This window comes from Ischnura elegans, chromosome 11 (genome assembly GCF_921293095.1).
Source record: "Ischnura elegans chromosome 11, ioIscEleg1.1, whole genome shotgun sequence".
Lineage (NCBI taxonomy): Eukaryota > Metazoa > Arthropoda > Insecta > Odonata > Coenagrionidae > Ischnura > Ischnura elegans.
Genome location: NC_060256.1, coordinates 10,117,004 through 10,130,572, shown reverse-complemented (window position 1 = coordinate 10,130,572; position 13,569 = coordinate 10,117,004). Strand labels below are relative to the sequence as shown.

Here is a 13,569-nt window from a genome sequence, read left to right as displayed (position 1 = left end):
CAATTACTAGTTAAATGAAGCTGACATGTACTTTTGATAAAATTGTTCTCTTTAGAGTTTTTCCTTCACCTGATCAGTGGCAGATGAAAGGAGTTCCTTGTGACTGGGCTTACACTTAAAATTGCCAAGATTTTGACAACGCAGCGACACAGTGTAGAATAGCATTTCGGCTGCCTCACGGCTTATGTCCCATTGTACACGGATCCCAAGAGTCTAATGTTTGTCAAATTGAGGTGGAATGTTATTTACCTCCAATTTAGAGAAAAAATTGTTTCTGGCTAAAAAATAATGTTTCGTTCTCTTAAAATGATCACATATTAGGAAATAAAGGGTTATATAGATACTTGATATTTTCCCACCATTCTATGATTTGACTTATCATTTAAACTTTAAAAAAAAGAAAACTTCGTTAATGGCATCTTCGTCTAACTGCTTAATCGTTCGAGATTGATTCGATAGGGCCACTTCACATTCGGTTCGGTTGATGCAGGTGTTATAATGTGAAATTTTCCACTGAATGAATGTATTATAACTAAAAACACATGCAAAAGTAATGAGAACCCGCAAAAAAACCATCCCAAAGCCTGCGAATTTTAAGTCAGCTCCGCAGTGGTCGGAAACTAGGCTTGAATCGATACATGTTATCGATTCTATCCGATCTAAATTCACTCCTCGCAAATCATACCACGTTACCAAGCGACTACGCGAAAGAAATGCAGCCGCATTGTCATTTTAACGAAATGCCGCGGCACTCGTCGTGTAAAACAACATTAAAATAGGAATTATTTGAAAAGTAAATTATTTATTAATAGTAAAGAACATTATTTGAATAGTAAATTACTCCTAAAAATTTGATCCAAATGGCAGGTTTTTTACGGCATTTATAATTTTTAAATGTGCTTATATTTGCCCGAAAGTTGCGTTTGTGAGAAAGTCATACGCCATGCACGTCCAACCCATAACAACAGACAATGACAAACAAAATTGAAAAACATATCTTCCCTTTTCGTTTTTTTTAAGTTTGTCAAAACTTAATAAATTTGCTCTGCCAACGAAACGTTTCCTTATTTGTTAAAACTTTTATCAGGGCGCTGGCTCAGCGCCAACAAAATATTCGTTATAATCTATAAATTTGGTTATTTGTGAGCCTAGGCACGGGTGTTATTTAAAAAATAAAAAGAAACTTCGGGAAGGCAAGTTTGATAAATTTCGAGCCAAACCTCAAAACTGAAAAGGAGATGCATAAAGAGAGCGGTCAATAAAAATAAGATTAGCCTTTAATTTGATTAGGGAGAGCTTTCACATCAAGCTTGCGAAACGAATTCACTGAATTTCTACGCTAATAACAAAAATAAATGAATTTCAGTCCGGGGAAAAGGTGGCTTCCTTAGTTGGGCTGTGTCAATGATGGTCACCCCTTGTTTCTCTCACCTGTATGCAACCCGCCTTTCCTGTGCTTTCCATGCGGGAGGCCACATTCACGGAATTGCCCCAGATATCGTAATGCGGCTTCCTCGCTCCGATGACGCCCGCCGTGATCGGGCCGTGATTTATGCCTGAAAAAATGAACGAGCGCAACATTTTAGAGAAAAATATAACTTAAGCAGTTGAATGACATAGAATTATAAATTTATGGATCCATATAAGGTGAAAGGTCTACTAATAGACGTTCATTTTTTATTAAATGGATGGTATTTATTCTTGATAGAGATAAAAGTCATAATATCGAGTCTATTACATCATTAAATGAGAAAAAAATGGCACACATCTTGTCGAATAAGGCTTAATAATAACTTGTCAATGGAAAATGTTCAGCAAAATGACAAGTGTTTGACTCCTAGTTGATTTGCAGATGTTGCCATGGTTCCTGGATTTCACCGCGTGAGTTTTGTTGATGATGAAAGTTTCGACGGCATTCCAACCGACGCGGCGTCCTCAAACGAAACTCTACGCGGCGATACCAAAAAGCCATGAAGACATCTGCGATGTGACGAAGTATTTCACTGAACTGTAAATGTTGCGCATTATGGAGTAAATTTTGACTACATGCCCTGCATGTATCCATTTCATGCGTACCACGAGTTTAGTTAAATTATCCTACTAATCTAATGACCATTGATTGACCACTATTACAATTCAGACCGATAACTAAAATTAACCTTTAGCCATCACGTGTAAAACTCTCTATAAAACACATGCACAAAGTGAACTTACATATTAATCGCTAACTGCAGAAAGGCATCATGTCCAAGTTGGACGATTTTCTCTTTTTTTTAAGTTGTTGCTAGGTGTAAGACTCAACGTTTCGAAAGGAAACTCGGTGTCATTACCATGACGACGCCTTAAATATTGTGTAGTCCAAGACTAGTTCCCTCTCTGCGGTAAACAATTGCCTGCTAGTTGTGTCAGACGCATGAACTAACATCCAGTCCACCGAGTTGCATCATGTGTCCCTTGTGCTCCTGTCCGAGACACCTATATTGTCCCTCAGACATCACACTATTACCGCCCTTGTTGCGCATGATCTTTCAACGAAGGAATGCGCTACTTTTATCTATCATGAAGGTGATGGTGGTAAGGAGGATTACATAGAGTGTACAATGTTGAACTGGTACATAAAAAACTAAATTGTCAAAGAAAGAAAAAAAGACTTTTTCCAAAACAAAATACAGAGAAATTACTTCTAAACTTCTATTCATCCGTGCAGTGTAACATGAAGATTTCCGGATTGGTAATGCATCATTTCTAAGGAGCGTAGAAGAGGCGATCCGGTCTCCAAACCAAAAAAGCCTACTCAACGGTACTTCAAAGTAACGTAAAAAATCGAACATCACAATGGAACAAAGGTACAAATACCAGAATAAAAAATTAAGTGTTGGAATTTGATTTTGTCATGACGAAAGACAACAGCATTCAAAGAATATAATAATGCAATAAAACAATGTTTTTCTTCATTCAGATAAATTTTTACAAAATAATTTCTTTGCATATTGACTGTTCTCCATGAAATGTCCAAAAGCATTCTTTTTTACCGCAAAAAAGGCCCACAATACAGAAAAATCTCTAGCCAGCTCTCTTAAAATATTTTTCTTACTTTATTAGTGTATACAAGTTCTAAATGCCCAGTCATTTAAAAAATTATGTATGTGGTGTATATGGGTTCACTAGGTTGTTTTCTCTCTTGAAGAGTTAGCCAAATTGGAAATGATGTCTTTCTGCGGTTCATATGTGCAACGTTCGTTACACGTTAATCGATGTAAACATGCCGTTCGGACATCAAAATCACTTTATTTATTTCATGAAAGTAACTAAAGAATAATTAGATGTGACAAAAGTACCATGTTTTTTTATTATGACTATTTTGATTAAAAATATTGACTTAATAGAGCACAAGAAATTTTGTCTAAGAGTAGACTATATACTGTTACAATAGAGATTAAGAAATGGCGAACGATTAGCCTATATCGCATTGAAATATTAATCCATTTTGAATCATTTCCTGAGCCTGTAAGACTCCAAAATTATGCGAATTAACAAATATACTTTGAATGAAAAACTGTATTTTTTTGATTTATCCTGAATCAGCAAAGTCATGATAGCAAATTATTCAAAAAAGTAAGTAATTTAAGAAAATACGGATTACACATTTTTTTCAGGGTAGTAAAAAAATGAAATATTTTCCGTGTATGGCCGTTTTCATAATAAAGTAGTTGCTGACGAATAAATAAAGTCGATAAGATTCCATCTTAAACACGTAAGAGCAATAAATATGTAAGCATATGAGAAACGTGTGGACATTCATAAACCTACCTACTTGGAAAGATGATTATGATCGATGAATCGCTGATTCGACAAACCTTCCTAATTATAAATAACCGTTAGGGGAGTTTTATCTCTGTTAACCGGAATTTTGCCCCCTTGGGTAAATTCGGCATGTGATAATTTAAGCATCCAATGCAATCTTTGGCTGATTTGGCAGGACACGAAGTCGTAGTAGATGACAGAGGAGGAGGCGAAGATTACGTAGAGTGGAGATTTATTACAAGTGAGAGAATTTGATTGATTGGGAAACAAATGATAGATTATGGGAGGAAATCGAAATATACGAGCGTGATGCGCCCGCTCCCAGCGGGCTTCCCCTGCTCTTTTCAATGCAGGTCCACAGAGGGATAGGCGCGTTAATAATTTAAAAATGTAGAAAAAAAAGGCAGGGTCTTATGTACAAATTTAATTGGAATGTTCATGTACAAATTGAGGTCAGAGGACCTCTTTAAACACAACATTGGAAGTAATTACACTCTGTTAATACTTGTTCAGCGTTTTCCTTAATATTTACTACAATATTTAGAAAAGATCTTACCCTAAAGAATGCTACATAAAGTTGGCCATGAGAGAATACAGGGTCAGGCAGGAATAAGCCGGCTCTTTGCAAAGTCTGACCCTGAGCCTTGTAGTCATCGCATAGGAAACCTTAATGGGAAATTGTCTGCGAGTCAAATAAAAAGGCATGGTGGGATCCGACGGCGTTAACTGTATTCTTGGGATGAGGACAATCTTGCCGGAATTGATTATTTTTTTAATCGATTATTTTTAATTTTTAATATTAAAAAACCAATTTTAGGAAATAATAGCAATATTTAGGAAGTAAGATATGCCGTCGCATGTTCTCTGATAAATTCTGCGCATTTTTGTACCTCATTTGTAGAGTTTGGTTGCGTATAAGTTGAGAAAAAGGTATCTATACAGTAGAAATAATATAGAGGATACGTTTCAGCATGCTACGGGAAAAGCATTACGGTATGCCAATATTTTTTTTCTTATTTTTCATTAAAGTACAATTGAATTCTATTTGTATTTTTTTATTTTATCAATGTAAAAAAACATTGTACTGTATTTATTTATTGTAACCATTATTATTCATAGTCCTGAAGAATATATGAGGAACAAATCGAAACGTAGGCAAACAGTTTTGCATATCATTGTTTGACCTTTACTCCGAGAGGTTATTCATCAATAAATAATTTAGGTCAAGAATGAGAAATCTATGCTAAGAAGTGTTGGGGAAAATAGAAGTTTCGTGAAAACTCCTATGAAGAAGAACGGACAACTTAATCGGCTACATCTTGAAACACGATGGCCTAATGAGTGGTCGAAGGACAAATAGACTAGAAGAATATCACAGACAGGTTGTCAGGCAGGCTGGGAGGGCGTCCTTCAATTACGTGAAGTTCTTTTGGTGGTTTTTAAACCCCCCATTCCTTCCACGATGAGATATCGTGAGAGTTGACTCGACCCACTCCCTCTAATTTCACGTGAGATTGTTCAAAATGCGTCTTTTCAGTTTTAGTATCAATGCTTTTATCTTGCATGATTCATTCCGTTGTATTCATTTAAAAAAATGTTTAATTCTTTTTATGTAAGATTAGTTAAGATTATTATTTTATATTAGGGATGGTCGGATCGTATACCTCGGATCCAAATATCCGCGGATATTGACCTTCATCGGATACATCGGATCCAAAGTCGCGGAAGACATCGGATCTGGATCCGAAATTTCAAATAATAGCTTCAGTGAATTCAACGCGCCCCATAAGGGTGGAAAGAGTCCCGATTCTATCTTCGAATGCGCCGTCGCATGCGATTATTGTCCTTCTCATGAAATTTTTTGTTTGAAAGCACTCGCAGAGGTTACGTAGGAGAATTTCAGCCGTGGAAAATAAAAAAGGCAAAATACGACTGGCACATAGTGCGATCTTTCCCAAGAAATCGAACAATCATCAGGAGAATCTCAGCGTCAGGAATTTGAAAATGCATTTGGATCCGAAAATATCCGATCTGAAAGATCTGGCTCCGAAAATCGTGGATCCGCCCATCCCTATTCTATATTACCAAGATCGTAGTCATTTTACACTGTATCTTGCGGAAAACATTGCGTGATAATTATCAGGACCCCCTACTTCCCCACGCGAGAGTGGGTGAGAATTGTCTAGTTAAGACATAGGAGAAAAAATACGTCAGCATGAAAAGGCAAGCAGATTGGAGAGTGTATTCGCGTACGTGGAGTGCAAAATTCATTCCTTTACCTTCTCGGCTGGAGGTATTTCACTAATTAACACGTTTATGTCACTAAAACTGTTAGAACTTTCCACTTAACTTGAACTTCTAATGATTTCATTAAATTTTAACGAAGGATTTTTTATAAATTTTCGTGATTTAGCTTTTTAATGACGTTTTTAGTAATTAATTCATTTTCAAAGCCTGAAGATACAACAATGAATTTTCTGAAACACCCATTGAGGACTTATCAGTATTTATGGCGTGCCCTAAACTTACAAAAATTGAAATATACATTGATTCTTTGGGTCCAGAACTGTTTTCTCCTACATATTCGGCTGTGCTTACCCATTTTGAGGACGAAGTGATTGAAGCTCTGCTCGTTGATTCCGGTGAGGGCGCTTTTCAACTCGAAGGCGAAGTCCACCAGGAGAGCGAGGTGAGCCCATCGAACAAGGTGAGGATCATCCGGCTGCCCAACGCAAAAGAAACAGTCAACAAATATATCGATTTATGCAGGAGAACAATGGAATATTGCAATAGGTAATTGGAGTTTTCGATCAAAATATAAAAATATTTTTTTAAATTGTAAATATCTGGAGCAGGGGTCTCCAAAATACGGCCCGCGGAGGGCTTTCATCCGGCCCGCGCACTCGTTTCAAGTAGCGCGCGATTCTCGCTCGTTTAACTCTGTGAGACGTCGCTAGGAGAATTGCAGCGCTGTGATGCACGTCAAAGTCGCCTTCAACTGTTCGTAAATAAGAAATACGCCACCGAATACTTCGGTAGACGTTGGTATCGAATACTTCAGTCATCGACAAATTTGTTATCCGGCCCGCGGGGCGATTCCTAACTTGGAATGTGGCCCTCGTGGCCTAGTAAATTGGAGACCCCTGATCTAGAGAAATACACACTATTTATCCGGTTGCTTAATTAAGATAGTAGTCGGTCAAACTATACGGCAGCATAGTTTTAGTAAGTAATAGTTGCCACAAAAAAGGGAATATCGAGTTTAAAGCGATTACAAAAACAAATTTTGAGCATATAAATTGTTCATATGTACACAAGCCATGAATAATTTCACTTTTAATAAATTACATAGTAAATTTCCCACTATATTTTCTCCTCTAGCGCCTTCTTTTTCTTCTGATAGTAAAAATTTGTTCAATTAAATTTTAAATGACTTTGATGTGATCAAGTTTGCTGTCATGACTATCATTCTTGTTCCTTTAAATGATAGCAGCGTCGCCTTCGGCTTACAGAGACAATCCTCAAAAATTAATCCCGATATTTAGTTTTAAATTCCGATTTACAATCAAGATACAGTTGAAATCATAATGAAAGTGTTAGAATTATGCATTGCCGTCATCCGACTTATCCTGAAAATTTCAGCATGATAGTTAATCGGAAAGTGGGTTAAAATTGAGTTGCAAGATTTGACAAGGACAAGATGGAAAACGACAAAGCGAGTTTATAAAAACGCTATAAGAACAATTTCTCTTCCTGTCGTCCCGCAAAATTAATTCCTTTACCTTCCCGGCTTGTGTTTTTTTACTAATTAAGACGCTTATGTAACTAAAACTGTTAGAACCTTCCACTTAACTTGAAATTCAAATGATTTCACATACCATGAGAAAGTTTAGCGAAGGGTTTTTATAACTTTTAATGATTTAACTTTTTAATAACGTTTTTATTAACTAACGTGATTTTATTAATTTTCTAAGCCTGAAGGTGCGAAATGAATTTTTCGAAACATCGATTCTAAAGGCCCGGAACTATTTTCTCTTACAAATATAAAAATGCTTATTATTTCCCTTGTTTTTTGAGTGTTTCAGTTGACCTGCATGCCAACGTCTGAAATTAATTTTCCCCCAAATTATGAAATTCCTCGAATTCTGATTATAAACACGCTGAAGTACTCAAAGTTAGCCGAAAGAGGGCGTTACTCTGCATCACAAATTCCAGAAAAGTTGAACTTTAAATCATTGAAGTGTTCTTTAACAACCCTGTCGTATTTATTTTTCTGTATTTATGTGTACCAGCCTCGATTCTCTGAGCAGTAATACTTTTACCGTTTAAAATATAAATAAAAGATACGTTCTATTTCAACTGTATCTCGATTGTAAAAATCAGAATTTAAAATTAAATATGGAGATAAATTTTTAAGAATTGCCTCTGCAATCCGATGGCGACGCTGCTGTCATTTTAAGGAACGAGAATGGTAGTCATGACAACAAACTTTATCATATCAAAGTTCATTGAGAATTTAATTGAACAAATTTTTACTAACAGAAGGAACGGAAGCCGCTAAAAGAAATAGAGGTATAAAATAGGAAAAAAAAATATATTTTCTGTCCCTAGAAAAAGAGAATGAAAACTATACAAAATATATATAATAAATGTATGATAAATTAATAAGAGAGCTTTATAATAATTTCAGCGGAAAAATTGCACCTACTTTGACACAGTGAGAGGGATTCAATCCGCTGGCAGCCATGTAAGTAGATCCGATTGTCTTAATCTTGATTATATCTTGAAATGGAGGGCGTTCCAGAAGCTGAAAAATAATCATTCACGGATTGTGAAGTCATTGTGAAGACAGGGTGCACTACAAGCAAGAGCACGAATGACAAACCAATCAGTCTCATTTACAAATGAGTTCAATCAAAAAATATTTGCTTTCCTTTAATTAACTCATTGAGAAGCAATTTAAAAAAATCAAGATGAGGTAAGAGATGAATTGAAACACAAATTGCACTCGTGGTAGTCTATTAAAATGTGACTTAAATACCTCATATCATATTTGAATGATAAATGTGCTAATGTTGGAAAAGGATATATTAATTGGAATTTCATTCATTTATGGATAAATTGCATTTTCTGCATTGACTAATTTTAATTGCCAGCGTTCTCGTCAGATGGGTTAAAGTTTAGTAATTCCTCTATTCAAATACGAAATCTGACGGAGGGACTTTCATTCCATTCAAGCAAAAGAGAGAGTCGTCAAAATGCATTATTTCTGCTTCTGCATCGTGGTGACGGAGAACATTTATAAAGCTGCCAGCGCTGCTTGAACAAAAATCTATTAAACAGTAAGCGATTAAAGGAAAAACTCACCGCATCAAAATCTGATATCACTTCGTTCAGGAAACGCAGACATTCCAAGCCTTGATTGTTCACCGTCTCCTCTGAGTAGAAGTCTGCAAACAAATTTACATCAATATTAAGCCGGGGTGGAAAAATCCTAGCTACCCAAATACTATTCTAAGTCTGGGATATTTTTCGGTGCTTCGTGTCATCATCTAGTCATCCTGAGGTCAACTAGTCAATTACTCAACTACTTGACATTTGTAATCCTAATATTTGTTTGACGCTGCTCTCCATGTCTCTCTCCTATACGCTAGCATTTTTACAGCGACGATTTCTTCTCTTTTACATCCTTTACAACCTGTCCCATGTAACTCATTCGGGGCCGTCCCTTGCCCTTCTTCCCTTCCACTAGTCCTTCAACGATTGTCTTCATCAGGCCATCGTGCCTCACAATGTGGCCGACTAAGTTGTCCCGTCTTCTGCTTAAGGTTTTAAGCTGGCTTCTCTTTTCTCTCACTCTTCTTAGCACTTCCTCCTCACTTACACGGTCAATCCATTTTGTCTTCATCATTCTTCGGTAGCACCACCTTTCGAATGCTTCCACTCTTGACTTTTCTGCTGCTGTCAACGTCCAAGCCTCGCTTCCATAGAGAAACATACTTCATATGTAGCATCTGATGAATTGTTGCCTTACTTCTATGCTTGTATTCTCAGCTGTAAGAAGATTCTTCTTTTTGTAGAAAGCCCTCTTCGCCTGCGCTATTCTACTGACCATTCCTTTCTTGGTTCGTCCATCGTTGGTAATTCGACTTCCCTGGCAAGAAAACTCTTTCACTTCTTCAAGCTTACGCTTTCCTAGGTTAATGTTTGTCTTAGCATCCTCTCTTTTGCTGCAAACTAAACTGCTTTTTGTTGATTTTCAGCTGATATCTTATCATTATAACTTATAATTTATCCTGTCATAACGTTTCCTGCCATTACTTTTACAGTCCCAGCGAAGGTTCCTCCTCGCTCTATATTACACCCGGATATGGGGTGATACTAGCGCCACAAGGTAGTACTTAGAGGTTGGGACTACATCCTACTCCACTTGTGCCAATGAAGAGACACATCTGACGATTATGAACTATGCTATGCGTCCATGGGTGGTAAGGAAACGGCCTACTTCGAATTCCAGGACCGAGTCAAAGGAGGGCGCATAAGTCAACGAAGGTTAGCATAAGTCAACGAAGGTTAGCATAATTCGGAAATAGAGAATCACCTATGTCTGGGGTGATGGGGGACCTCATATTCGGGGCTTTCTCCTCCGAAAAATATTAGAAAATTGCATTCCCGGAAATGGATTTGACGCTAATACAGCTTATAAACAGAGTAAAAAGAGAAAAAAATTAATAAAATGACAATTTCGCTAAAAAAATCCCATGAAAATTGAGAATTTCACAGCTCATAAAATTAAAAAATATATTATGACTCAATTATCTATTTTGTGAATTTGCTCCTTGGAGTTGCACTGAAATATTAAAAAAATCTCTAAAATAACCTTTTCGAATAATCATTTCAAAAAGGCACCAGGTTCTCTTCATTCTTATTTCATTTACAAACTATGGTTCAAATAATGTGAGTAATTTTTTATCTTAATATCCATTATAACAGCTTTCATATACACTTCACAATTGACGAAACGTTGTTGTAGAGAGGGCCCCCTGAGCTAGGGGCCCTTGACGATCGCCGACCATCCGACCCGGCCAGACCGCCCCTGATAACCGATGACGGTTGGCAGGGGTACAGCTAGGAATTAAGGCTGGGGGGGTTTAGATGCAAGTGATACCGGGGTGTTTTGGGGGTATGGAATACCCACCAGGATAAGCGGTAGGTGCGAGATTATTAAATTGCGGAATTTTAAGATAAATGGTTCAAAATGATGAGTTTTACGGATTTATTAGGGATATTTAATAACACTTACACTATTCTGTTAGTAATATCAATCCAATTAAATAAAATGGATTAAACTGAAAAATTTCTCTGAGCTCTGGGGGGGATTTTATCCTCCAAAAGCCCCCCCACTGAGCCACTGACGGTTGGTAATCTTGAATGCTCACCACAGAAGTTCGGAAGTTCAAATAATCTGAGTACTATTTTATCACAGATTTCGTATATGATTCAAAATTGACGAAACGTTGTTGTAGAGAGGGCCCCCTGAGCTAGGGGCCCTTGGCGATAGCCGACCACTCGACCCGGCCAGACCGCCCCTGATAACCGATGACGGCTGGTAATTTTGAATGAGAATATCTTGTATGACCCTACACACATCAATTTGAGTTTGGACCCTGGATGTCCAGCCGTCTCAGTTGACCTCGGAAAAAAAATTCGTTAGCATCCAAAGGTTTTTTAAATTATGTACAAACCCTTTCTACACAACCTCACTCAAACGCGGTATCCCCCCCCCCATTCACACCATAGAAGAGCCATAGAAGAAGGACACGGGATCAACCACCCAGGAGAAGAAGATCATCTGGATGAGGACTCCATCCGGACGACCGCAACGCGAATGAATACGGTGAAGGCGTGCGTGGTACCCTCACCCATCCTGGAACCTTTCTTTCCTCACCCCTGCACCTTGCTCCTCTTCCGAGGCCCTAAAAAAGACCCTTCTCCTCCACAGCCTTCAAATTCCTCATCTCTCATCACCCAAACCCCATCCTCCACCTTTCCCCCCTCCCTTCAAGCACCAAGATATACAGAAGGAGGAACTCTTTAAGGCCGTTTTCCAATCCACGTAGTATGCACTCATTCCCTCGCTCCCTTTCTCCCTTGCACCCTGCTCCCTTACAAGTGCTCTACTGGCGCCATAAAGTGTGAACGGAAATAATGCGAACTATTGGCAGTAACGAAATGTGAAGCGCAGGGTCGGGTTATGACATCTTGTGGTTGATTTAAAAATTAATTTCACCCTACTACTCGGTTTATTTACGTTTGTAATTTAGACTGCTTTGTATTTTGACTTTTCTGGCACCGATTGGACGCTCTCTCTGCACATAATAAACACAAAATTACTCACAACTCCAGTTCAAGATTTCTGAGTTTTCCATTGCCGCCATTTTGACATCCACTTCCTACGAGGGGAAGGTAGTGAGGGAGCATCCGCGTTCCCTTGTTCACTAAAGCCGTGTCCCAATTGGCCATTTGGCTATGCCAATTCCAGAATTTAGCCATGACGCCATCTTGTAAGGATGTCCCAACTCGTTAGCCAGCATAAGGGAGGGAATTTAGGCAGCTAACGCGGCCGCCAGATTTAGGCATCGAGGAGTGCATCCTTCGCCCCACTTTTCCCATGATTCAAAGCGTGCAAAGCGTCTTCAGGAAGAAATCAGAGAAAGGGCATCATGGCTGTCAACAAGGGATAGTACTTGTTTGCAAATAGTGTTGATATTTTGAGACTTGTTCTAATAATTATTAATTTTTGTTTTGTTTAAAATAATGATATTGCGTTAATAGAAGTGTAAGAATTACGGAGAAATTAGTTAAAGAGAAGGTGGCGTTGCTAATTGATAATTAATTCTAATTAATGTTTATATGCCTATTATATATGTATAAGTTATTTTATAACTTTTTATACCGATCACATGTTATCTTTTGCTACCCTTTACTTTTTTAACGTGTTAAATAATGCTTATTGATGTTTATATGCTTCTAATATATACTTAATTATGTAACACTAAGTCTAAATTCTTATTTATGTTACACTTTTTGTACATTAGGTTAACACCCGGAAGAATAAAGAATTATTATTATATGTTATTGGACAAAGTCCCGAAATTGAAATCGGAATAAGTAACAAAAATTAAAATTTATAGTGATTATAAGGTGATACCGAAACCTGATTTATGTACGTAAACCGTACTTCAAATAAAATTTTGAAAATAATTCCCAAGTCAGACGGTAACCGTTTGAATAAACTAAATAGACCTGTTCTTAATAATACAAAACTAGAGATTAAATTGCTAAAATATAAGAAATTCGAAAAAGTACTTGGTCGAGAGACGATTGAAATATTACAAACCAATGAAAAGGAATATACGCTAACATTCCGCCACAAACTTAGCTAAAACCTCTTTAACAAAACCATACGGAACTAAAAATACGAATTTGAAAGTATATCCCTACTTTACAAAAAACAAAAAGGTTGTCTAAGATACTAAAATTAAGATAAAATACTCTTCTCTGACATTTAATACTCAAAATCACTTGACACGTCATATTTTAACAATTTAGGGTGGGTTTTGTTCATCATTTGTTCAAATCATTCCGAATATCTCTTGTTTTGCATTGGCCTAGTGCCCAGTAGATGGCAGCACCTGCGTAAGGATGTCCCAATTCATGCTCCCTTGTGGTTGGCTGCCCAGAATCTGGCTGGCTAAATACATG

The 13,569-nt window shown here is 37.4% G+C and overlaps 1 protein-coding gene across 1 annotated transcript in view; it reads right to left on the bottom strand.

Moving 5' to 3' along the window:
* LOC124168408 (adenylate cyclase type 3) overlaps positions 1-13,569 on the bottom strand; it is a 449,992-nt gene that overhangs the window by 4,650 nt on the left and 431,773 nt on the right. Inside the window, exons 16-19 of the mRNA XM_046546623.1 lie at positions 9,172-9,254; positions 8,513-8,611; positions 6,403-6,526; positions 1,432-1,556 (exon numbers count right to left, since the gene is read on the bottom strand). Coding sequence (XP_046402579.1) covers positions 1,432-1,556; positions 6,403-6,526; positions 8,513-8,611; positions 9,172-9,254 — 431 coding nt within the window. The remainder of the gene's footprint in view (positions 1-1,431; positions 1,557-6,402; positions 6,527-8,512; positions 8,612-9,171; positions 9,255-13,569) is intronic.